The sequence below is a fragment of the Alosa pseudoharengus genome, unplaced genomic scaffold (assembly GCF_046254945.1).
Source record: "Alosa pseudoharengus isolate Yale_2024_CS ecotype anadromous, Long Island Sound unplaced genomic scaffold, YU_APseudo_1.1 YU_APseudo_1.1_scf_24, whole genome shotgun sequence".
Classification (NCBI taxonomy): domain Eukaryota; kingdom Metazoa; phylum Chordata; class Actinopteri; order Clupeiformes; family Clupeidae; genus Alosa; species Alosa pseudoharengus.
In genome coordinates this window covers 27417087-27444825 of record NW_027468689.1, presented here as the reverse complement: position 1 = coordinate 27444825, position 27739 = coordinate 27417087, and the positions used below count along the sequence as shown (strand labels likewise).

General features: G+C 43.1%; 2 protein-coding genes across 2 annotated transcripts; both read right to left on the bottom strand.

Moving 5' to 3' along the window:
* Window positions 1-2951: 2951 nt before the first annotated feature.
* On the bottom strand, window positions 2952-14187 carry stk16 (serine/threonine kinase 16). The gene is made up of 8 exons (XM_076303607.1): window positions 14100-14187; window positions 13235-13369; window positions 12681-12900; window positions 11796-11929; window positions 8998-9118; window positions 8746-8841; window positions 7626-7747; window positions 2952-6372 (listed from the first exon to the last, which is right to left on the bottom strand). Exons 2-8 carry the CDS (start codon window positions 13318-13320, stop codon window positions 6231-6233), a joined length of 921 nt encoding a protein of 306 aa, XP_076159722.1. The 5' UTR covers window positions 13321-13369; window positions 14100-14187; the 3' UTR covers window positions 2952-6230.
* Window positions 14188-14503: 316 nt separating this feature from the next.
* On the bottom strand, window positions 14504-21428 carry tuba8l2 (tubulin, alpha 8 like 2). The gene is made up of 4 exons (XM_076303606.1): window positions 21279-21428; window positions 16785-17007; window positions 16359-16507; window positions 14504-16057 (listed from the first exon to the last, which is right to left on the bottom strand). Exons 1-4 carry the CDS (start codon window positions 21279-21281, stop codon window positions 15083-15085), a joined length of 1350 nt encoding a protein of 449 aa, XP_076159721.1. The 5' UTR covers window positions 21282-21428; the 3' UTR covers window positions 14504-15082.
* Between the last annotated feature and the right edge of the window lie 6311 nt (window positions 21429-27739).

Here is a 27739-nt window from a genome sequence, read left to right as displayed (position 1 = left end):
GAGGGCTGAAAAAGGAAATGGTTATGTACACACTTCACAGACAAGGAAGGGAAGAGTTCTGTCCTAATCCGTCCTGATTGTTCAGAATCAATGAAAACCTGCTCAAAACGTGTCAGAAGTAATATGGGATGAATGCTCCAACTGACTTGAATATGACCAAAACAGACAGCTGGGAGAGTGACCGAGGGAAAGGCAAGATGATTGAATTCAAGCACGGCCCTCATTTCAATAACACAAGGACCTGCTTTGCATTCACTTTACAAGGCTGCATAATTTTATGATGTGTAAAGTTTGGAGTGTGTATATATATATATATATAGAGGGGTGTGTGAGCGCAGGAGGGAGAAAATGCCCTTCCCCAGTTTATACCCGATTTCTTGCATCCATCAGCAATTCCCTCTTGTGTCAGTGAGAGAGTTGTGATGCATTTAAAAGCATCAATAACACCCAACCTGTGTTGACCTGGAGGCAAATAAAAATTATTGATCCCCCCCTCCCTCCCTCCCTCCAAAAAAGACTTATTGTTGATCTTCAGAGGCACACTTTCATTTAATCACTTGGGGGAAATATAGGTAGATAAATAAATAAAAATGCCTTTGGACCAACGTGTTGCAACAGAGGTAGAGCTCACCTTCGGAGATGAAATTACCTCAAAAGCTGTTGCAAATCAATGGAATCGATGCAATCAACTTAACTGACGCGGCCAGAGCGAAGCTCCCAAAAGGAGCGTTCAATCTCCCTCTGCTGCTAATTGCCCTCATGGGCCACCCCCGTATGTGGCATTTGTACACTTTAATTTAATTACGAAACACCGCTGGTTTCCAAAGGCGTGAGAGTATTAGCTTGGCAAGCGTCCATTAATTAAAGCGAAACTTCATTTGATCACCGCAATGCTCCCTAATGAACTCATTATGCATTTTTATCCTAAACATTCAGGACAAACTTGAAGTGGCAAAAAAAAGTATATAAATCACATTTTTCCAGCCACTCTTCTGGAAAGTAATAGGAAGTAGTTGGCGAGGTTGTTTTAATGGACAACAAATAAAGGGCCAAAATGTAACAGGTTTACACTTACCGGTAGTCATAACATTATGCTGGCACAAACATGAAAAGAGATATCGTCTGTGTATTGCAATACCACATGCTGCCTCTATTACACCACCAGCATGGCCAAAGCTCAGTGGGACTTCAATCCAGTTTGAATCCTAGACCCTGGTATTTGTTCTTGAAGAAATGAGGGTTGAGGAATTTTGTGTTAAAGTTGTGAAGTGAATGATTTACTCCTAGAAGACGTGGGATGCGGCGTTTCATTATAGGCTACCTTCACCTTTTACCTCTGTACTAACTGATCTCACAAGCTCAAAATATGTCATAGGACTTTAATCTTATGATTTCAATTTCCCTGGTGATCCTTTAAAAGCCAGGGATATAGGCTAGGTCATTCAAGCTTCGGCCGATTCCATTTCTGATCTGACATCTGCTGACGCTGTCCCCTTTGACGCGCACAAATGCCCGTGTGGTGCTGAGGTGGACAAGCAGGTATGATTTAAGGGCGAGTGTTTACACTGCGGGATCAAAGCCACTCAAGGTTGACCCATAATTCCAGGCTAATTAAATAATTCGCTAATTGATTCATCGCCAAATCAATAAGGAGCCAGATGGTTTATGGTGTGAATGCGGTAAGGCCTACCGTATGGCGAAGGAGGCTGTTACCAATGCTACAGAAAAATAAACACAAAGGCAGGCAGGAGCTCTATACAGGCACTATACACATACACACACACACACACACACACACACACACACACACACACACACACACACACACACACACACACACACACACACACACACACACACACACACACACAGAGAGAGACACACACACACACCCTAAATGGCTTTGCCAGTTTGGTGAGTGGTGTAAATCCTGGTTTAGGGGCAAATTTGCCGATTAAATGGGAGTCGGTGTCGCCGTGACCTTGTGAAGGAATAACATGACATCATTTAGCATGTGCGCCTAAGACAGCAGAAATACAGGTCCCTAACCAAGAGGGACAGCGGCTGGAGCAGCAGGGGGTCCTGCACTTTGCAGACCATAAACACCGTTTCTGTATAATGAATACAATCCCAGTGGGGTGTTTGGAGTGTGCGTATGTATGAATGGTGCATATGGGTATATTGTTTAATTAAAGTGTCATTTTTCCCCCTGAGTGTTATGTACACAAGTGCAAGTCCACTGTGTGTGTGTGTGTGTGTGTGTGTGTGTGTTATGGACAGCAGGTTTATGGTGGCTATTCTGTCTGGGTTGGAAAGTGGAGATGGGTTGGCCGTGGAGATTGATTAGGACACGGGGTGAGCAGCAACATCGCTGTGAACTCTGTGACCCGGGTGAGTAGTAAATTTAGGCACCTAAACAGTTTCTCATGATTGTTTCATTTCTCAGTTTGGATGGCAGCACCAGACCTGGTTTGATACTGTACCAACTAACAGCTCATTTTAGTTGACATGTAATGCACATTTTCTATAGGCCTACATTTCTGATCTAATTACATGAATGAATTACATTAGTCTGCTAAACTGTACACAAAGAATAGAAAATGCAATCGAGAACCATTTAGAGTTCTGCTAATGTCCTGTCCTGTTTCTAGAACCATTTAGAGTTCTGCTAATATCCCTAGGTATCTAGGACAGTGGTCCTAAGAACCATTTAGAGTTCTGCTAATCTAGAACAGTGGTCCTGTGTCTAGAACCTTTTAGAGTTCTGCTAATATCCCTGTGTCTAGAACCCTTTAGAGTTCTGCTAATATCCCTAGGTATCTAGGACAGTGTCCTGTGTCTAGAACCATTTCCTAGACTGGCTTTTGGCAGAGTAAACCTCTAAAAGGCAAAACATAATTATGGTGGAGCTCTAATGCATGCATATCAAGATGCCACACAGGAACTTTTAGAAAGGGTTGAGTTTTAATTCAGCATTAAAATGTTTCCGTATGTGTATTCTAGTAGCGGCAGAGTTTCAGTTGTGGGGTGTGTCTCCCCCTTGTGGCACAGATGCAACACTGCAGCACACTGAAGAGATGACACAGCAAGTGAAGGCACAGCCCATGTTTCTCACCTGTCTGGCCTAACCTCCAATTCTTTCCACACACATTAATTTCACAACATTTCAGAGAAAACATAATCATAAACCGTGACTATGTTATATCATTAGATTTATGGTTTTAATGTGTTCCACAACATTCATTTCCAGACTGACCAGACCGCCAATGCTCTGACCATTCTTTTGATAATGGTACACAGCTCCTGCACTCTTTGTAAAATCCTAACTTCCGTCTGAAAACATCAGATATCCAGATCAATATGATTAAGTGGTGAGTCATTCAATAAGACTGTCAAAGAAGTTCTCATAATGTAACTTACATGAGAAGTAAAGGCCTTGCAGTCACCATTTGCGCATACACTTCCTGTGCTCACAATTATATAGAGGACTGAAATTAGTCCTTCAACATATCCATCATGCCCTTGTAGTACAACAGTGAAGAGATGAGTTAGCAGCCTTAATATGCCCATAATTCTTACTTAAATCAGATGTTTCAATGTCGCAAACACATAAAAGTAATTACAAGTGGAATAAAAGATAACTTGCTTCTCTTAATATTTAGAGTAATTCACACCGTCACTACTGCAGTGAGAACTGCATTTGCAAATGCACTCTTTTTTTTGTCTGAAAGGCAAATGGCTTTATAATGCCTCATCACACTACATGTGATGCCTTGCATGTGAATCTATGCATGTTCGAGTTTCCTACAAAGGTCATGTATAGTTCCTCACAATTGAGATTTGACATGTACATGGATTTCACACATTCAAACACAGGAAAATATGAACTTGTGCACACACACACACACATATATACACTCACACATGGTATACACAAATATTATAAAAAGCATGAATGCAGCATACAAATCAGTACCTTAAAAACAACAGTAACAAATCCTGAAATAATTTCAGATAAAGATGGAATGACACCAAGGGTCAATGTCACAATCATTCCTCCAGATGAATTTCCCTGGGGGTTGTAGCTGACTGCACCAGCTTCCTTTTGATAAACTGGCTCTCAACTGTTCTCCACCTTCAAAATGCTATTTCCTCTCTCATCCTGAACTAGCATTACCCCTCTTCTGCACAGCATCTCTCCACCTGCAACATGCGTCTCATTCAGTCAGGTCCTAAAGTAGGCTTAAGTAACTGCCCCCCCCCCCCCCCCCCCCCCCCAATCCAGTGGGCTTTCTGCAAAAGCCACTATAAACCAACAGTGAGTGGCAGTGATCATCGTGTTGATGATTATATAACACAGTGTTTCCCATACATTTGACTAATATGTGGCGGGGCGCCACAAAATTAAAATCGGCCGCCACAGATTAATATTTGATGTTTAATTTAATTTAATTTAAATTAAATATAAGATCAAATCCTTGCATTGCCATTGAGCTGCGCTTTTTACGCACGCAGCCTTTCCTTACCCCGCCCCGCTCTCTCTCGTAGCCTGCTGCCCCTCCTCTGCATGTGCATTTAACAAAATATTCACGATTGTTGTTGCCACATAGAAGCATTGCATAGAAGACGTCTGGCTAAATTGCTATTAAATCCGCTTAGCATCGTGACCATGCTGCGCAAATTTGTTCAAAACTGCTGCATTGAAGTTAAAGCAACACCAAAGAGTTTTTTGTACCTTAAAATAATGTTTCCAAAATTCTTTCCGTGGTTCATCAACTCTAACAGGGTGAACGGCACTTCTGCATTCGCTTCGCGGCCCTCTATCAGCTGTAACCGCACTATGTAAGTTTGCCAGATCAGGTAGCGGGTTTGTAGTTCGATGGAATGAGACCTAAGAAACTACAAATTTGACTTGCATGATGTCGGACACATCGTACTTTCATAAAATCATGCAACATATTCTACCTTGTCTATGGACATCGTTATTTGCAAAGCCGTTGCTAGATAAACAAATAGCGTGCGTGCGACAGAGGAAAAGTTCTTTGGGGTTGCTTTAACTCTGCTAAGGTCTTATCACAACGTAGTAGGCTACATTGAAGAGACTAAACTAAGTTAAGTTATGCAATCAAGCAGTATCTCAAAGCTAACGTTAGAATACTGTTTGGATGTCGAATTTAGCATGCTTAGCCTACTTGCAGCTGCTTGTCAATTTCGTTGAGGGGCTCATTTTATTGACTCTGAATGTTTGTAAAATCCCGATGTAAATGGAAAAGTGTTTTCCAAAATTAAAAAGTGCTTGTCCCAAGGAGAAGTACAAACCTTTATTTTAACTATGTAGAAAACGTTGCATCCACACGTCAGCAGCCTTTTAACTGTGTTACAATTGCAAGGGTTCCCTCACGAACGTCTTAAAGTGACAGGCACTCAATTAGACCTATACACTACCAAGACGATCTTAATACCCCCCCCCCCCCCCCTGTCCAAGTCAGCTACCGCCACAAATTGATCCAATTCTGTGGGAAACACTGTGACAGTTATATATGTATTATTTTTTATCATCCCAACATGCTTGAATAAAGATTAAAGAAAGTGAGAAGTTAAAGGGTTGGACATGAAATCTATCGTCAAATCCTCTCCTCAGATGTGTGCTGTGACTTCCAGGCATGCTCATATGTCCCAATGCAATCTACATGCTAAATAAATCCTATGACTAATTTATCCTTCAGCTTCTTGTCTTCAGTCCTACACTAAAATCCATTATTTACTACCCACAGCATCAAGTAGTGCTTCTTTAAGATGTTGGTTGGTACGCTGCTCAGTAGTGCATTCTGTGCAATCTGTGAATGTATAAAATAGCATGATGTGCCTGTGTGTGTGTGTGTGTGTGTGTGTGTGTGTGTGTGTGTGTGTGTGTGTGTGTGTGTGTGTGTGTTCTCCACGTTCGTATGCCAGGTAAGCTTGAGGTAACCATGAGCACCGTGTCCGGTGGCTTCCCTGGTTGAGGATGAACAGCGTGTTTGTCCCAAAGAGAGTGCATAGTCCCGTGAGAGAGAGAGAGTCCAGAGTCCAAATGAATCGATGTGAGAGAGAACGATAAAGGGAACAAATAGAAGGAGAGAGAGAAAATAGAAATAGAGAAAGAGAGAAAAAGAGAGAGGAGAGAGGAGAGAGAAGAGAGAAGAGAGAGAGAGATGCAATGTTGCTCCAAGCTTACTCCCTCTTCGGGGCCATCATACCCGGTTGGCGTCGGCTGGTGCTGGGGTGGAGTTCTGGAGGTTCTGGACCTGGTCCAAGACCCAGCTGATGTCAGGCCTCTCCTGTGGGTTGGGCACCATCATGGAGCTCAGGAGGACCTGCAGGCCCTGGGAGTAGCTGTGTGGGGAGAAGACAACAGGAGGACGATTCATATGCAAGTCATGCAGTTCAGAATATGTGTACATCAGTGTGCATGACTGTGTGTGTGTGTGTGTGAGAGAGAGAGTTCATATTTTATTGTGTTTTATCTTAGTTCCACAATGAAAACAATGAAGAAAAAGCTAACCTTCAAGGGAAGCACATTTATTTTGAGAAGAAAAAAATCCTCATAAAGAAATATTTTTCAATAAAAACATATCTGACAGTTATTGGCAGCTCTAATTCTTTGTAAAGCCTCCCTTTGCCAATAAAATAGCTCTTAGCTCATAGTCTTCTCCTTTAACATCCCATACAGTTAGAGAATACAAAGCAGGGGATTTGAGAGCAGTACTCTTTACAAAATATCTACGGACCGTCCAGATTTTCTCTTGTGCATTCTCCTCCTAAGCTCAACCCTCTATGGGGGTCAGCTGAGGATTCCAAGATAACCATGTGGTAGAAACTTGCTTTTGTGTTCAGAAAACCATTTTTTGCAGTGATCTGGATATACATTTTGGGCCACTGACCTACTGGGTGATCCAATCATGACCGACTTCTAGTGTTGTGGCAGAGCATCTAGATTTTGATTTAAAATATCCAAATATTTGGTGCAGATATCAATACACTTTGCCCTTATTGGTGTCCTATACTCTTTCCTATGTTGAGGAATGACTAGGGCCTTTTACTTTATTTTTTATACCTCAATGAAAGGAAGTGATGGATTACTGTGTGGAATTTTATGACCTCTGATTGCCCTTAAGGAAGAATGGAATTGGAATGGATTTTATTTATGATTTTCTAGGGGCCCAATACATTCTTTGAAGATGTTTTTTTAAATGTTGTACATTTTCCTCATTGTTTTCATTGTTTTCATTGTGGAAACAGATAAAATTCCAACGGGTTATTTTTTTATACCTTTTTTTTTTTACTCATCTTTACTGGGGGTGCCAATAAATGTGGAGGGCGCAGTATATTAGAATTTTGGTTGACAGGAAGTCAAAACTTTAGGTGGGGTTGACAGGGAGTCAACACCTCAGGTAAAGTGAAAAATTAGAAATTGTGTAATTATACAGTGATTAAGATTTCGTAGAGTAAAAAGAGTAGTTTTGCAGAGTTCAAAGAACAGAAGAGAAGAGAAGAGTGCACCTTTTGCATATAGTGGTATACTATTTCACTCTTACAGAACACCCCAATGTCTCTGACCGTTTTTGAGGAGTTCTTGTGGAACTGACCTGCAAGGCTGTGGAATGGTGACAAGGTTCTGAACAGCGAGGGCCACACTATCTCCTTTCTGGAACACCATGTCATACGGCCCCTCCAACATCATCATGCTGTACAGCACACAGCCTAAGGACTGATCACACAGACAACACATGTTGGGCCACTGCCTTGGACCACGTCATCCATCTGATGTAAATACAATACATCTGAGTACTTCATCTTCAATGATGTCCCTTGTTTCTATCAGGACAGTTTAAAGAACATCATCCCTCACAGATGACAAAAATCAATTATTAAACAAATCCATGTGGACATTATTTGTATGTCTTTGATCCTTAAACAAATTCTTAATGATTTCTTTGTTGTGTTAAATTGTGTTACCATAATGTAGTATGACATCAATCAGCTCTTTCCATCATTCACTGTCTTCATAATGACGGTCATCCAGGGAATAGAATTTAGAACAAAGACTACACTGTCTGAGCACTTCTATTTTTAGTGCCCCCCTTTTCATGAGCTCATGCTATCCATTCTAAGCTAAGCTTTTGCCGTTACCATGTACGATGTGCAACCACTGATGTAGCTGTAGCTCCAGACACATGGTTCCATGGTTCTGACCCCCCCCCCCCCACACACACACACACTATCCACTGTCTCTCAACCCAAGCTGCCCCCCCCCCCCCCCCCCCCCAACCACACACACACCCACAAACACACACACATCTCCTTATGAGCTGTATTCTGCTCAAGGTTTCAGTTTTTCTCTGCCACCATTTCTTTGGTGTTTATCCCTGAAGGAGGTTCAGGCTCTGGGCTCTGTAAAGCATCTTGAGACAATTTCAATTGTTATTGGCGCCATGGAAATCAATCAAATTTTACCTGATTGAATTATATTATCAACAGTGTACGTAAACACTGAAGATGACATTCAAAGAACCAAAGAAATCTGCTTGGAAAAATAAAACCAAAAGTTACGTTTGCAAGTCACACACTATTTATCTTCAACCAACCTTGGCCTTTGCCACACCAAGCTTATTCCCTACAAATGACCAAAAATAACCTGTGTGGGAGACCTGACCAGTATTCCATCTGTTCCTGCTAGATAAGATAGGAAGGTGGACGGTCACTTACCCAGATGTCCGTGCGCTCGTCGATGATACACTGGCTCTCCACATTAAACAGCTCAGGCGCCCTGTACGAGATGGTGCACCTCTGAGCTGCCCAGTCCTATGCAAAACCACCAGGGAACACTTTCAGATATACAGTGCCTATCTATGTCCTCTAAAGACTGCACACCTATTCAAATACAGAGCAATGTAGACTAATCTACTGCAAATGCTCCAATGTCAACCTTCTAAGTGTCCACTCGCAGTTCAACCTCACCTGAATGGTCATCGCCTCTCTGGAGCCCCGCACCTCTATGCGGGCCCTGTTCATGGAACCCAGGTCCATTAGAACCGGCCGGTCATTCTCGTCCAGCAGAACGTTTGTGGGCTTTAGGTCTCTGGTGAAGGAGAACGGGGGAAGAAAAATGATGGACGAGTGACAAGAGGTGGAGGTGAAAACACGGAGAAGGTTGAGCAGGACAGATGAGATAAGGGTGGAGAGGAAAACAGAAAACAGAAATAAGAAGCTTCGACAGATAGGAGGTTGAACAGCCAACAATTGTGCAGGGCTGAATTTGTGACAATACTTATCCAGTGCTAACTGATTGGAGGTTTTTATTCTTTTGCAAGAACTAAAGTAAAACAGAATGAATGAGATTTAATAGATGCTTTCATCCAAAGCATCAGGGACTCACAATGGCAGGTTTGGGTTTTGAACCTGGGCAAACCATTTCTCATGCTGCCACTGCTATTGTGTAATTGTGGCTGGAAGCAGGCAGTAGAGAGGTAGGAGGATACCTGTATGAATAGCCTTGGTCGTGGATGTGTGTATGTGTGTGAAGGAGGTTATGTCGTAGATGTGTGTGTGTGTGTGTGTGTGTGTGTAAACGGACCATCGTACCAGTGTGTGTAGCCTCAGTCGTAGATGTGTGTGTGTGTGTGTGTGTGTAAAGGGACCATCGTACCTTTGTGTGTAGCCTCAGTCATAGATGTGTGTGTGTGTGTGTGTGTGTGTGTGTGTGTAAAGGGACCATCGTACCTGTGTGCGTAGCCTCAGTCGTAGATGTGTGTGTGTAAAGGAACCATCGTACCTGTGTGCGTAGCCTCAGTCGTAGATGTGTGTGTGTGTGTGTGTGTGTGTAAAGGGACCATCGTACCTGTGTGCGTAGCCTCAGTCGTAAATGTGTGTGTGTGTGTGTGTGTATGTAAAGGGACCATCGTACCTGTGTGCGTAGCCGCAGTCGTAGATGTATGTGTGTGTGTGTGTATGTAAAGGGACCATCGTACCTGTGTGCGTAGCCTCAGTCGTAGATGTGTGTGTGTGTGTGTGTGTGTGTGTGTGTGTGTGTGTATGTAAAGGGACCATCGTACCTGTGTGCGTAGCCTCAGTCGTAAATGTGTGTGTGTGTGTGTGTATGTAAAGGGACCATCGTACCTGTGTGCGTAGCCTCAGTCGTAAATGTGTGTGTGTGTGTGTGTGTGTGTGTGTATGTAAAGGGACCATCGTACCTGTGTGCGTAGCCGCAGTCGTAGATGTATGTGTGTGTGTGTATGTAAAGGGACCATCGTACCTGTGTGCGTAGCCTCAGTCGTAGATGTGTGTGTGTGTGTGTATGTAAAGGGACCATCGTACCTGTGTGCGTAGCCTCAGTCATAGATGTGTGTGTGTGTGTGTGTGTATGTAAAGGGACCATCGTACCTGTGTGCGTAGCCTCAGTCGTAGATGTGTGTGTGTGTGTGTGTGTGTGTGTGTGTGTGTGTGTGTGTGTGTGTGTGTGTGTAAAGGGACCATCGTACCTGTGTGCGTAGCCTCAGTCGTAGATGTGTGTGTGTGTGTGTGTGTGTGTAAAGGGACCATCGTACCTGTGTGCGTAGCCTCAGTCGTAAATGTGTGTGTGTGTGTGTGTGTGTGTGTGTGTGTGTGTATGTAAAGGGACCATCGTACCTGTGTGCGTAGCCGCAGTCGTAGATGTATGTGTGTGTGTGTGTATGTAAAGGGACCATCGTACCTGTGTGCGTAGCCTCAGTCGTAGATGTGTGTGTGTGTGTGTGTGTATGTAAAGGGACCATCGTACCTGTGTGCGTAGCCTCAGTCGTAGATGTGTGTGTGTGTGTGTGTGTGTGTGTGTGTGTGTGTGTGTGTGTGTGTGTGTGTGTGTGTGTATGTAAAGGGACCATCGTACCTGTGTGCGTAGCCTCAGTCGTAAATGTGTGTGTGTGTGTGTGTATGTAAAGGGACCATCGTACCTGTGTGCGTAGCCTCAGTCGTAAATGTGTGTGTGTGTGTGTGTGTGTGTGTGTGTATGTAAAGGGACCATCGTACCTGTGTGCGTAGCCGCAGTCGTAGATGTATGTGTGTGTGTGTATGTAAAGGGACCATCGTACCTGTGTGCGTAGCCTCAGTCGTAGATGTGTGTGTGTGTGTGTATGTAAAGGGACCATCGTACCTGTGTGCGTAGCCTCAGTCATAGATGTGTGTGTGTGTGTGTGTGTATGTATGTAAAGGGACCATCGTACCTGTGTGCGTAGCCTCAGTCGTAGATGTGTGTGTGTGTGTGTGTGTGTATGTAAAGGGACCATCGTACCTATGTGCGTAGCCTTAGTCGTAGATGTGTGTGTGTGTGTGTGTGTGTATGTAAAGGGACCATCGTACCTGTGTGCGTAGCCTCGGTCGTGGATGTGTGTGTGTGTGTGTGTGTGTGTGTGTGTATGTAAAGGGACCATCTTACCTGTGTGCGTAGCCTCGGTCGTGGATGTGTGTGTGTGTGTATGTAAAGGGGCCATCGTACCTGTGTGCGTAGCCTCGGTCGTGGATGTGTGTGTGTGTGTGTATGTATGTAAAGGGACCATCGTACCTGTGTGCGTAGCCTCGGTCGTGGATGTATGTGTGTGTGTGTGTGTGTGTATGTAAAGGGACCATCGTACCTGTGTGCGTAGCCTCGGTCGTGGATGTGTGTGTGTGTGTGTGTGTGTGTGTGTGTGTGTATGTAAAGGGACCATCGTACCTGTGTGCGTAGCCTCGGTCGTGGATGTATGTGTGTGTGTGTGTGTGTGTATGTAAAGGGACCATCGTACCTGTGTGCGTAGCCTCGGTCGTGGATGGCCTTGAGGCCGTCACAGATCCCCCTCAGGATGTAGATGATGCGACTCTCTGGCATGGAACTGCTCTTGTCCCTCAACTTCTCCAGTGCTGACCACAGGCTTCCCTTCTACACACACACACACACACACTTTTATTTCATTCATATTCATATCATGGCAGGATCCAAATATTCATATCATGGCAGAATCCAAATATCCACAGAAACACAGACACTCACATCAGGATCGCCCTATTCTTACTTTCATTCTTCCACACAATTTCACACATTTGAAACTCAGTTAATGTCTTATCAGAAAGTTGAATCATTTCTACCAAATGGGCATCAAAAGAGGCCATCACTTATGCAGAGCTGAGGGAGACAAGCTTTGAATCTAATATTAGAGATCCAAGATATGCTCAACACACACACACACTTTCATCTTTCTTAGTAGCTTCAGTCTACTTGATCTGCTGTGACAAGTACACACACACAAACACACAAACACACACACACTCAGCTAAAGAGCACATTCTGCTTTGCTCACACACAGAAATTCACACATTTCAGTCACTTTATTTACTCTTAGCACAGCCTCTAGCCTCAAAGGGCCTTTGATGTATAACAGAAATACACCCAAACACACACGTGTACACCAGGCAGGGCTCAACGTTAACTTTTAAAAGGCATGAGGTAACAATTTGGTATACAATTTTGGAACACTTGGAACAATTTGGTAGCCAAATGCAACAGGGCAACCATTAATGTTGAGCCCTGGTGTACACAGTCATGCAAACACACCCACATCAAAACGCATCTCTCTCTCTCTCTCTCTCTCACACACACACACACACACACACACATACTCTCTGAAACTCACGCTGACGTAGGGCAGCAGCAGCCAGGCCTCCGTCTTGCCGGCGCGCTCCACAAAGGCATGGCCGGTGAGGCGCAGGACGTTGGGGTGGTCGAAGAGCCGGTGCATCTCCACCTCCGTCTGCGCCTCTTGCCGGCCCTCGCGGTCGTGGCACAGGATGCGCTTGAGCGCGTAGAAGCGCCCGTCGTGTGCGCCCTCCACCAGGTCCACGTAGCTGAAGCCGCTGGAGGAGGGGCAGACATGGGGGGGACGCAGAGGTGAGACATGGCATGGCATACCAAACAGGGCAGGACATAGACCAGGAGGAGACAGGGGGGGGGGGAGGAAGGGGGAGACACAAGATATGTTGTGCCCCCCCTCACCCCCACCCGGTACATAGGCTATTGACAGCTAGCTTTAAAAGGAAGGTGAAGAATAAGACAGACAAAAAACAGCAACAGAACAAACACAGACACACACACACAAAAGGTAGCATAAGTGACAGCCAGACTAAGAATGATGGAACAACAGAAATGTAGCAATCGGAGAGAGAGAGAGAGAGAAGCATAACAACTCACCCCTCATCTAGCTTCTGGATGAAGTAGTATTTCTTGTTGTCGATGGTAATGGTCCCTCGAGAGCAAATACACAGAGCCTGTCCCATCGTCTCAGGGGCATTTCGTGGCAAGCTGACCAGGGGGAGAGGACCAGCACTGGGCCAGAAGATAGAACATCCACTGCTATTGACAGAACCTCTCTGGAGCATCCTCACACTCTCACTGACTGTAGCAAGGCTAAAATAACACTGGATAGATACAATCTACCATTTAACAGCACAGGGGCTATAACTTCTTCAAGACTGTATGACGTCTAAGATCTTCACTCGGTTCATTCTGTCGTTGGAAAAACAAGACACTACGCACTCTGGGACTATTGGGTCGTGTCGTAGGGCTGCCTTAATTATTCAAGGAATGAACCAACGTCAAACTGCAAGGGTTTACCCCAACCGGTGAAAAAACGATGCAGAGCGATGGCTCATCGCATCAAAACCGGACCTGTTCTTCATTGGTTTAGAGCCAGTGACGTTCGTTGGTGCATTGGTACTTCGACAGTGAATTAATCCATCGATTCTGGCTCAACGTATGGGCTGCAGCTAGTAATAGAACAACTACAAACAATTGCGGACATATTTACGATTAGAAAAAGGTAACTCAAACGAGCTAACGTATCGTGAAATTCGAAAAGCTACGTGGCACATAATGGTACAAACGGGACCCGTAAAGACGCCTTGTGTAGCATAGCCTAATGCGAGAAGACATTAAGAGGCGGCAAAGTATTTAAAGTTGAGCTTGACACAAAGGTTCCTTCTTGCATTTAATGTATTCGGGCGTCTTTGTGATTGCAGCATTCGGCATCAATATTTAACTTACAGAAATAGTTTACCTTAGAGAGGAAGCTTTCTGTCGGTCCTCCAAGCGCTTTTATCCAGCTTTTCTCCCACACGTCCACACTACTTCCGTGTACATCAGACGTAAAATGTGACGCAGCTGCCACAATTAACCCCTTCATCGCTAAATATGCAAGTAGGCGACATCCCATGTAACCAGCCCCAATACGTCAGGTCCATATAAGTCATAATTTAAAAATAAAATGAAAGCTACACGGTTGTTCTACAGGTGGGAGAGTGACACTAAATATGTCCACCTTTATAAGCTACATTTTGTGTAGGATTGCAAAGCTATGACCAAGACAAACGTCCTGTTTTGACTATGATCCTATTTTACAGTGTATGTGTATTTGTTTTATTATTCATGAATGAAAATTGACATGACAAAGTGCAAAATGAGTGACCATTTTAAAACATTTTATTTACAAAGCCAAGACACCCCTCATAGCAAGTTGGTTCTGCACAACTTGTTTTTTTCAAAAATAATTTATAAATGGGCATTACTGATAAGACAAACAGAAATTGCACACAACAATGACTGTAGTTTACACTAACAGCTTACTTCTTGCAAAGTTCGCAACCTCAAAGGCCCCATACATTGGTCAAAAGGCATTTTATTTTCAATGCAGGAAAGATGGGATTTGATTTCTGAACATATCACCACTGGTCAAGTAACACCATACAAGCTTATTATTCAAGTTTAATAATAGAAAAGGGAAGACCTTTTTATAATAGGTCAAATATAAAATAAAAATGACATGGAAATAGGGTACAGCCTTGCATATAACACACTGTGTGTGATGTATTGACAAGACAGTAGCTTGCTTTCTTTGGTAATGGTGAGGATGAGATGGGAAACTGGAGACTGTACATCTCCAAAATGGCCAAACTGTGCAGTAGTAACCTCCCAGTGCTATGAAAGCAGAGATGGAACTGATCCATGACTGTCATGGGATGCCCGCTTAAATATCAGACGTCACTAATATTCTTCTCCCTCCTCATCCTCCTCGAAGGAGTCAACGCCCACTTCTTCGTAATCCTTCTCCAGGGCGGCCATGTCTTCTCTGGCCTCGGAGAACTCGCCCTCCTCCATGCCCTCTCCCACATACCAGTGCACAAAGGCGCGCTTGGCGTACATCAGGTCGAACTTGTGGTCCAGGCGGGCCCAGGCCTCAGCAATAGCTGTGGTGTTGCTGAGCATGCACACGGCCCTTTGCACTTTAGCCAGGTCTCCGCCGGGCACCACTGTTGGAGGTTGGTAGTTGATGCCCACCTTGAAGCCAGTGGGGCACCAGTCCACAAACTGGATGCTCCTCTTGGTCTTGATGGCGGCAATGGCAACGTTTACGTCCTTGGGGACGACGTCTCCACGGTAGAGCAGGCAGCAGGCCATGTATTTGCCGTGGCGCGGGTCACACTTCACCATCTGGTTGGCGGGCTCAAAGCAAGAGTTGGTGATCTCAGCCACAGACAGCTGTTCATGGTAGGCCTTCTCGGCAGAGATGACAGGGGCGTAGGTGGCCAAGGGAAAGTGGATGCGGGGGTAGGGCACCAGGTTGGTCTGGAACTCAGTCAGGTCAACATTCAGAGCACCGTCGAAACGCAGGGAGGCCGTGATAGAGGAGACAATCTGGCTGATCAGCCTGTTCAGGTTGGTGTAAGAGGGACGCTCAATGTCCAAGTTGCGACGGCAGATGTCGTAGATGGCCTCGTTGTCTACCATGAAGGCACAGTCGGAGTGCTCCAGGGTTGTGTGGGTGGTCAGGATGGAGTTGTAAGGCTCTACAACAGCAGTGGAAACCTGGGGTGCTGGGTAAATGGCAAATTCAAGCTTGGACTTCTTCCCAAAGTCAACAGAGAGGCGCTCCATTAGCAGGGAGGTGAAGCCTGAGCCGGTGCCCCCACCAAAGCTGTGGAACACCAAGAAACCTTGGAGCCCTGTGCACTGATCAGCCTGTAAAAACACAGGAGAATATTTTCCACACGTTTTACACAGGATAGCATTTTATTAGATTTTAAGGAGACTTTTTTTTTTTTTTTAATATGGTAGATCGTTCACTCTCACAAACAAAAAGCCTTTGTCTGATAATTATCCAGTTTCCTGTGGGATTTTCCATAACGAGTTAGGGGAAATAATCTTATCCAGACTGGTAAAGGATCAGATCAGTGTCAACAGTAGAATACTTAAATTATGTCCTAATGAAAGTAAATAAACTCAAATCCTTAGAAATGCAAAGATTTTTTTTTTAAATTACCAGTTTACGGATGCGGTCTAGTACTGAGTCGATAATCTCCTTGCCGATGGTGTAGTGCCCACGGGCGTAGTTATTCGCTGCGTCCTCCTTCCCAGAGATGAGCTGTTCAGGGTGGAACAACTGACGGTAGGTGCCTGTACGAACTTCATCTGAAAAGAACATTTCCACATGCTTTACATTACAATTGATTAATTTAGCAGACTCTTTAAACCAAAGGGGCTTCTGGGAGAGGTGTACAGCTGGAGATGTGTCAATATGTGTGTTCAAACCCATGACCCTGGTATTTACATCTTGCTCCAATGGTGAAGCAACACAAACAGGCTGCACTGTCTACAATGCAATTTGTTTCATGTAAAATATTGCCCATTATTTCTCCTACTCATTTAATTCATTCAAATGTTGTGTGAATGTACAAACTAGTCTTACCAATCACTGTTGGCTCCAGGTCGACAAAGATGGCACGTGGCACATATTTCCCAGCACCGGTATCACTGAAGAAGGTGGTGAAGGAGTCATCATGGCCACCGACAGGCTTGTTGCTGGGCATCTGGCCATCAGGCTGGATGCCATGCTCCAGACAGTAGAGCTCCCAGCAGGTGTTGCCCATCTGAACGCCCGCCTGGCCCACATGAACTGAGATACACTCACGCTGTGGAGACAGGAAAGACAGGAAAGACACAGAGAGATGAGAACACCTGCAACTTCATTTGATTTAGCATCACTTTTGCACTAGCATAGCCCAGGGAATTATTTAAAAAATCTTACATACTACTGGGTCAGCCTAAATGACACAATAACGTTTCTACTGCAAATTACAGTAGAATTTCCCAATTATTTAGCTTTGACTTAAATGAAACTTTTATTCACAAATAAAATGCATTATTGTAAATGTATCAAGGCACTTACGTTATTACACTGGGCTATTAGAGATCCTTTACTTTGCACTAGTTTGAATAAGATACATACGAGTGTGGATATATTAGCAGGATTTTTAAAGATCTGGGTAGCCCAGTTACTCCAATGTAGGTCTGAGAACATTACGTAACCTTAATTAAATCTCCAACCTAGACATACCCTGACCTTGCACATTTGATGAATGATTCTTAGTCTTAAACAACTCACGGTAACCTTACTTTGTAGCGAATGCATTTGGATGATTGAAAATGGATATGTATACAGATACAGATATGTGTATGTGTTATATTTCCAGATAAATTAGCATTTTACAATACATGGGAGCTTGTAAACCAGCCATCTCCAAAATATCAGTTTAATTCCCTACAGTACAATGAACTGCCTTGCATAATATTTGCACAGGCAAGGGTCATAGCCTCATTTGATAGACCTCCAGCTCTGGCTGACTGTATTGGTAGCAAACCATGCAGAAATACAACGCATCAGACATCACAAGGTCAGTTACGCAATCGCTTAACTATGGCAACTCAGCTGGTTTTCTGGCCCTAGAGGACTTGGCAGAGTGACACAGTATTGTGCAGTGGCATCTCCTTACCCACAGATGGCAGTACGATCAGGTGAGAACAGTCTATAGTTGTTGCACAGTTTATAGTTGAGTGACAGCTACAGCTGACAGGTGAGTATTTGGTAGGGCTAAAGCCTAAGGCTACCTAGCATGTCAGGCCCCTTCATTGTGACGCTGACCAAACAAATCTTCTTTGCCTGGCACGCTGCCTTTGTAATGACAGAGAGGAATGCCACATCCTTGTTTTGCCAACAGAATTGGTTTAGAGAGGACATGATGCATTTCCTTAAGAAAGATTCCTGGAGCACTGTACTTAATATAGATTGACATTATTTTGCCATTCATGCTTACACTTGTACTTTACCAAGCTTGTTATGCTTGATATGGAATTATCAGGTATACCCTCACATACCTCAGAGTAATTGGCATGTTGACAACAAGTCCATATCAAAGTTGAACAGGACCCACGCCCTACAGTGGAATTTTAAGCATCTTACTTAAAAAAAGGTCAGGTGCAAATTGCAAACACACAATGAAGAGTATCAACACTCCTTGCTTACACTCCTATCTGTAAAGGGGCAAATCAAGCAAAGGTGGAGCTAGTCTGTCCTGTTTTTTTAAACTGGTTTATGGCAATATGGTGATGGGGAGAAATAGTGCAGAAAGCCAAAGATGACAAAGGTCAACAATAGCAACACTGCAGCTCAAAAAATAAAAAAAATGATTATTTTCTGAATACTGGGCAGAGGACATAAATCTGTGAATGACCAGTGCATCACAATGATGTGAGTGCCAGTTCACATCTGTACCCTTAGCGGCACATCATCAAAAACACAGTCACCCAGTAACACCACAGTGCTATGAATAGTGCTGCAGTGTATGCTGTGGTTGCTGGAATCTGTGTCTACACCTCCAGGATGTGCCCTACTTTATCCCAGGAAGGGCACCTCGGCCCACACGCAAGCCCACACCAAAGCCCTTGTGTCGGACATACTGCGCTCCTGAATTCCCCTCTCCCGGGGGTTGGGGCAACTATTTTTACCCAGCTATTCCAGCCCCACTGTTAGTCCGACAGGTCACAAAGGGACTGGTGGGGTGATTGAGGATGGCATAGGGACATGAGACCATGGGAATGCCTTGTATGGGCATGACTGCCAAGTCAGCAAATCTATTTATGGGTACTACCATGGCCCCTTCCCCACTTCAACACAAACCCTCCTATCCTTTTCTTCCCCATAGCCTACTGACCTAGCAACCTTACTCTGTATGTGCTAACAACCATCCAACCTGATGACATTTGGGACCTTCAAAGAAGAATCTGCCCATCTCGTGCTGCTGCGGCAACAGGCATCCTCATCGGGCAGAGAGGCCACTGCAGCCACTGGACCGCATGAGGACAAAGCCCAGTGACTCGGCACAAAATCCAATACTGCAGGCTCAGTGCAATGATGCTGCATTAAAGGCATGGATATTTAAAGCAAAACATCAATATCAGGAGAGCTGAAAAGCAATTCACTGATCAACATTCTCATTTTTAATGGAGCAGTCTGTGTAGAGACTGCAATTAGATAAACCAGTTTCACCCAAGACAGGAGTGTGAACCAAACCCATTCTGAAATTAATTTGAAACTGATTAAAGAACACATAGGTGCACTGTAATCAGTGATTACTGTATGCCGATATGTCAGATAGGCCATTGTTAATGGATAACCTGTTCCACTCACAGCCACTTCATGAACCTACATTCTGTAGTCGTATGATGTTTGCATGTCTGTCCACTGTGGACCTTGGTTTCAGAGACGTGACATGACGTGCTCAAAAACTGCTTAAAATGTTATCACTTGGCCGTGAATATTCACACCACACTTGGCGGTGACAGCACAAAATTGTGCTTTGGGGTCTAATTGCTGTTAGAACTAACAAACTGTCTTTTGAGTTCTTCTGTTTGCCATTTCCTGCTCACTCCCCACTACTTGAGGTGTGCTAAAAAAATGGTCTCCAAAGTGCAAACTCAGACCCATAAACAGTGTGAAACATTTGTCTGTGCAATTCAACACAAACAAAATGACTTCCTCACCCACAACCCCCTTCCCCCCCCCTTAAAGCTGAAAGAGTTAAAAACATTCCAGCCTCTCTCTCTGATCCTGTGGCAATCTCCAATCATGTGTTCAGAGGAAGGGTGGTGGGTGGCTTGGGGGGAGGGGAAGGGTGGTGGGTGGCTTGAGGGGGGAGGGGTGTCCGGGACACCACAAGGAAGGACTTAAAAACCCACATGTTGAACTGATCAACATGTTACAGCGGGGCTTATGGATTATTAAAGAACTATTTCACTGAGTAGTTAAGCACCAAGTGCCCTTTAAGCAACAAAACCCAGGCACTCAGTCTGGTGGGGAAGCTTGCTTATCCCTCAGGGCTTGGCTGCTCTCCAGGAGCACATCAATTCAGTGTTGCTTATAACCAGCAGTTATTTAAAAATACATCTATACAGAGGGAAGATGTAACTGAAGCACAGCTATGATGAAAAGGTTCGACATTAACATAAATCCAGACTAAAGACTAATGAGATGGTGTCAAAGGGGATGTTTCAATGTTTCTGCTTCTCCTGTATTTGCTCTAACTGTTCAGCTGGACCCTTGTGTTCATATGCATTTGAGAAAATATAAATAACTGCCCTCTTCAAGCAAAGGAACAACACAGGTCCTGAGCCACATCAGCATTGCAGACGTCTGTGCCAGGGCAGCAAATAAACACACCCATAATCGCACCACGACCTAAGTTGTAAACGCCCTCTTCAAAAGACGTCTCCATGCAGTTTAACTGAAACCATACCATAGCTTGTCAAACAACTAACAACGTGTCTGCAGTCAGTGTTTTCTCTGCGAGAAATAATGAAAAACAAAATAATTTCAATGCAAACGAGTGTGGGAAAACAGCGCCACCATTGGTCTTGTAGGCACTTTGTCTTTGTGGTGCAGGGAAAAAAAATGGACACTCAATATAAGTGATGCGTCATTGGCGCGAGAAGGACGAATCTGCGTAGGCTACAAGCTTAGGCTACTGCATCGCACCAAGTTACAGGGCCAAATATGACTAACTATTCTATACAAACACTATGACGCATGTGCTTATAGGCTGTAGACTATAGGCTGACGAACATATTTTTTCCCGGAAAACAAAGAGGTCATTAGAATTTGCGCGCGCAGAATTATTTTTTATTTTTTTATTAACAATTTAGTAGGCCTAACCAAAAATTACAAGTAGATCACGTCACATTCGCTTGTGTCAAACAAGGCTACTTTGGAAACTATAACCAAATGATGTTAATACGTCGTTACAAAGTTATCTTTTTTTGCGGAAACAGATTTGATGGCCCCCGCCTTTTTAAATGAACAGAAACAAATGAATAGACTGGCGAATGAAATAGAAAACAGGTTTCTTACCATGTTGCTTGATTGATTCTGTAGATGTTAGGATAACGTCGTGGTTTGTTTAAGCTCTATAACTTCTCACTGCGCGCCTGCAATGTGGTTTGCGTGAGACAGTCCTACTCTGACTCGGCATGAGTTCGTTTTTATACCTAGCCTACCTTACAGGCGCTGGGGGAGGGACTAGACACTCCTCAGCACTCAAAACTCAATTTTCATTCGGTGAACAGATATACAGCATCGCATCACTATTTCATTCTCCGGGTAGGTTCCGGTTTACATTTAATAGGCTAATGAAAGCTACTTTATTCACAGCCGCAACAACATTAGTGGGTTTTTTTACTTAGTCTATGGGCAATCCATTTCTGATGTTTTGACCATTTGTGTCGCACATTTCGCTCCACATGTGGCAACCCACTAATCTCGACCGGACACCAAGGACTGTGGCACACAGCAGTCAAATCCAAAAATCGTTGGACTATGATAACAGTGAGCTTTCCAGTAGGCTAAGCTTGAAGGATCATGTGATGACACTATCCCTGATAATATCACCTAACGTTAAATTAGCCTATGCCGCCCGTAAGCCTATAAGCCAAGTTGCCCTCGTCCCGATATGTCAAAAGAGTTTATAACCGCTTCGCTCGATTTAGGCTACCATATCCACATTATTGGTCACCAACTCGGTCCTAGTTGTCTATATCACCGGATTTGGAGCAGAATCTGGTTACTAGATATTTTTTCACTCTCTTTGGAGGGACGGTGCTTAAATGTTTTGCTTGATTAGAGGTCAGGGTGCGCACTTGCACAAACACGCGCGCACACAGGAAGAGGAAGAGGATGATTGACTTGAGGACACCGGAGGACACCCGGGAAGTTCGCTTTGATATATTTCATTTTCACTTCCCCATAGATAAATGAATTAATAAAGTAAGGGATTGGTTAATTTATGGCTACATCACTGAAACCAGAGTAGGCTAACCATCCATTCCCCATGTGTAGCCTATTCCCGGCCTTTCTATCCTTTCTATATTTAGTCTATAGCTTGGCTACAGTGATTTAAACATTATATGCTACCATATAATTTTGTTTTGGTCCAAGAAAGACACGTTGCAAGGAGTCTGAAAGCAGCCTTAATGACAGGCCTACATTTTCAATGTGCATTGGCCCTTATTAGGCGCAGTTAGGCCTAGGCTACAATGTTGCAGTTTTGAAATAATATAGCCTATTTAGGCTACTTCAATAGAACAAGCAGTACAACTGCGAAAGTTCCAATAATATTATATATAATATAATATTATATTATAGTTGTTATTTATTATGAGTCTAAAATGCCACAGTTGCATCGCGATCTAAACATAAAAGGATAATAAACATGTGAAATGGTTTTGGTGAAAATAACGACATCTAGTGTACACATAGGTGATTTCATATTTTCTGTGAGAAATATTTCAGATTCACAATTTCAACAACCATGGTATTAATAAAAAATGGTAATGTTTCAATTAAATAACTTTACATAATTTAACGTAAGCACGCAAGCCCTATTTCTGAGGCATAGGCCTAATTTTATGTATGCTAGACTAGTTCTGAAGATAAAATGAGTGGGCTTTCTCTGCTAGGACAAAGTCTGTTTTGTTAATGCAGCTAGTGTGGTGATAAAATTAGCATTTATTTCAAGTTCCAATCAATCACACAGTCCTGCTGTAAGATTTGGGAGAGAAACAAAACACTTCGAATAGTCCAACTGTAGAGGGCACCCTAAACTCATCCACTGCAGAGCCTTCTAATATAAGGCTTCCACTGCCATATTATATGCAGCTCTGATCCACAACTAGATGTACCGCAGAGCGGTACAAAATATGACCGCCGCCCAGTCCAGCACATTTTTTCCACAAAAATAAATCACGCTGAAAGGCCTATATGATTCTAACTGTCTCACTAAATTGCATTAGCCATACTCAATTCTCACTGGTATCTGCTAGACAACAAGTACCAAAACATAATTAGTTCATAGATTCCACATGTAAAATTCATTTTATACAACCCCACCCCCATCTTGCCTGTTCATAATTCTGAAAAATTCTTCAATTGTGTGCATGTGTGCGTGTACACGTTTATCTTTATGTGTGTGGGTGTGTGTGCGTGCTTGTGTGTTTGCCTGCGTATGTGTGTTTGGGCATGTGCATGCATGCATACATATGTCTACTGTGTGAGTATGTGTCATACGTATGATTACTGTGAATGTATGTGTGTGCGTGTGGATCTGTTTATGCACATGTGTGCACATGAAATGGGTTAACATGACCCCTGGAGGCAAACATGCGGAAAAAATTGGTCATCCTAGGCCCTACGGTTCTCAAGATATTCACAGAAAACTGTGTCTGCCCTACCCTCCTTTCGGGGGGTCCAGTACAGCGGGGGGTCTACAGATCAAAATGAAAAACGATGGTTCCATGCTATCCATGTGGAGTTACATGCCCACCAAGTTTCGTGTACCCCGGTCTTTCAGTGTCCCGGGAATCCTTGTTGGTGTACGGTCACTAAATGTACACATAAATTATTTTATTGTAAGGCCCCCCATGAACGAAAGTTCACAAAACTTGGCATACATTCGGAGGGTGTCATAATGATCCTACACTTTCAATTTCTTATATTGTGATGAAAACACCTAATTTTTTGCTTTTTAATTTTTAACTAGTTGGCGCTATACATGAAATAAGTGGTAATGGGATGGGTTGACATGGCCCCTTGAGATCAACATACAAAAAAAAGGTGGACCTCCTAGGCCCTACGGTTCTTGAGATATTCACAGAAAACTGTCTCCGGCCACCTACAGGCCAGTTGGTGTATAGTAACATAAATTAATTTATTGTGTGGCCCCCCATGAACGGAATTCCACGAAACTTGGCGTGCATTCAGAGGGTGTCATAATGATCCTACACTTCCAATTTCGTGCAGTTTTGACTATGTTAGGTCACAGATACCTGCGATTACAACACTTCATTTTTACTTTTTTTGTGTTTAACTAGGTGGCGCTATACATGAAATGAGTGGTTATGGAATGGGTTGACATGGCCCCTTGAGATCAACATACAACAAAAAAATGGTCCTCCTAAACCGTACGGTTCTCGAGATATTCACAGAAAACTGTGTCTGCCCTACCCTCCTTTCGGGGGGTGCAGTCCAGCGGGGGGGGGGGGCTACAGATCAAAACGAAAAACGATGGTTCCATGCTATCCACATGCTATCCCATCCACTCCCCCCCGTGCTGGGCCCCCCGAACCGCAAAAAAAGCAGTTTTTCCTAAATAACTACCTGAACCGTGGCAGTGAGGATGAAGAATCTTTTATGGTATGTTGGTCTCAAGGGCCCACATCAACCTGGCCCATAATCTCTCATTTGTGATTTGCACCCCCCCCCCGGTAAAAAATGAAAATGCAATATTATTCTGCTTTAATCGCCCCTATCTTCAGTTAAGATGTTCAGAACTGCACCAAATTGTATGTGTATGATTGACCTGGCATTCTCTGGGGGTATGCCAAGTTTCGTAGAATTTCATCCATGGGGGGTCTAAAAAAAATTAGGTTATGTGTACATTTAGTGACTGTACACTCATTGGCCTGTAGATGGCGGTGCACACATATACACATGCACACACACACAGACACATACTATCGCTATTAGAACGGCCGATACATAATTACAAATTCAGTAGGATTTAAAGAAAGCCAAAATAAATATTCATCATCATCATGGCTGCATTTCCAGTATTGGCGATAAGTTGTCGTATGTCCACTAGATGGCGCATCGTTGCAGTGAGACGTAATTTTGTTGGAAGTTAAAAGTGGGTTGGAAAAAACAATGGACGCTTCCTACAAGGACTAGCCTAGAAATCTATACAAGGACTAATTTACCGCAGAGAACGTCTAATAAGGATAGGACGATGTTCACATGAAATGTAATTCCCATTTCTTCTTGAAGCCGAAATAAATCTGAGGATGTTTATCGGACATGCTTGGTTTTTACTGCAGGTACATTAATCTTATAATATCAATAAGGACCTAGGTAATGTTACCTTTAGCGTTAGTTGAGTGATGGAGGCCAATTTGATTGATTGCATTTGTAGAAAATTATAAATGCGGTTATACCAAGCAAATTGATAGCGGCACTGTAATTGTATCTTTCGACAGTCATTTGTTGCACGTGCTACAAAAATAATTCTGTGCAATGGAAGATTTACCAACGTTACACCGGTCTGATACAGTTTTGCGTGAGACTGAGACGCCTGTTTATTTTGTTTTAAGTGCCTGCAGGGTGTGAGAGGGAAATCGATGTGCTTTGATTCCAGCTTGGTAGTTGTAGTCTGTGAAATTAAAAAGCACGTGTGTGTGAAGTATCCAAACAATGACACCTTCATTTCATTATGGCTGCTTTAGCAACACACCTTAAGCTACTGTAGTGGGTCCCATTTAGAAGTGGCTACTTCATTCGCGCTTTCCTTGACTCATGGAGCTGCGTGAATTTTATTACAACTTTTCGCCACGATATGGCAGTTTAAGTCCGCTTGATACTGTAATTGGCGTAAGCCATTGGTTTCCAAAGGAGATTTTATTTGTGTCGCCAGCATAGTCTATTGACAATTTATGTTGTAAATAGGCCTACCTTATAAGCCTACCTGTAGCTTAGGGAAGCTAACAGCTTTCTATTAGGATCTAGTTTGTTAGTTACAGTTTTGTCATAACTCCCTGATGCATTTTTGCATTTAGAATAGCCAGAGCGTGGATATCTCAATCGGAAAATTAAACAATATCGGGGTGAACCCAGCCTGATCTGCCCGCTATTTATTTTTTGATTTCTTAAAAGATTGAGCTTGGTCTGGTGAAAGCCAGACTAGCCATGGACCTCAGTTACACAATGCAAGGGAACATGAATCAGCCTATTTGCACGAACAATAACGGACAACAGCTCTTCAACTTTGGCCCGTTAAAATGTGTATGAACAGTCTAGCGACGCATTTCATCAAGGCCCATTTGGACATGTCAGTTATTTGCACCACTGGTTAGATGTAAAACAGCATTTCGTTTCAGACTACTGTTACTTAATTTGTGCATTAACAATAACGTTTCAGACTACTTAATTTGTGCATTGACAATAAAGTATGACATGAACTAAAGATGACTAAAATCTTATGTAGAAGAAGAAACATTCACAAAAAATCCATCCATCCAAAAATGACCTTTGTTTTTGATAGCTGTTGAAAACGGCATGGAACTGACAGAGATGTTTTTGTTTATAAATAAATAAATAAATAAATAACATTATGCTGATACCTTTTGCTTTTCCCAAATACAATGTAGCCTACAGGTGTAGGCTAAGTGACCTTTCATCAATCCAGTTGCCATGGATGAACTGTGATGAACTGCCCTACTTGTGATTGTTTAGAGATTTTAAATGTTTTATAACAATGCTACATCTTCTTTGGCTATTCTACAATCTATTCACCTTTTCAGCACCAGTAGGCTACTTTCTGTGCAGCCACACACACACACTCAGGCATGCCAAACAAGCATACACAAAAGTTTCAAGAGTGGGGGATGGAGTAAAATATGGAGACAAATTGAAGTGTGATTTCTTTTCGCGGAACGGATGTACAGGACTGAGCGGCGGTCATATTTTGTACCGCTATGCGGTACATCTAGTTTCTACGCAGAATTGGTGGTGAGCCCAACTTTGTGTATTCAATGTCCATTTAAATGATTTCCGATCTAAAAAAAAGTCAAAGATTCTTGAACGCTAGGCCTACGCTGGTGCTTGAATCAAAAATCTTTGATCAGGGTATTGTAGGTAGGCTCCCATATTATTTATTATAGGCAGTGTTGGGCAAGTTACTTCAAAATCGTAATGTACTATGCATTACTTATTACTGTCATTTCAAAGTAATTTGTTACATTATAATATTACTGTCTCTGAATTGTAAGGCATTACACTACTATTGCATTACTTTTAAGTTACTTTCACCAAAATATCTAGAAATATGGATTTGCCATTCTAAATGCAGTTTATTACGCTCAATGCAGCTCATTGCTCTCCCAATGGAGGGAGATGTGGTATAGCATGACTGAGCTAGGCTTAAGGCTAACAACATACAGTAAGAATGCAATAGGTGCAGTGCTCATGATGCAAAACAAGGAACAATCATAGTCAAAATTTTGTTAAAAACCAACAAAAGGTCAAAGTCTGGTAAATTGTGATATAAATACTGTAACTTTAAGGCCTAGGCCTGCTCAATAGAGAGCCTATTGTAAATCAACGCTTAATAAAGACATGTCAAGATGGTGGCCTACTGGCCATTTCGGTGCCCTAAGTGAGTGGCTTTGAGTGAGTGACATTTAAATGGTAAGTCAAACACCTAAAGTAAAATAAAAGGCCTATTATACAGACCATTACTGTGTGTTTTTTAACATTAATTTCTGAAG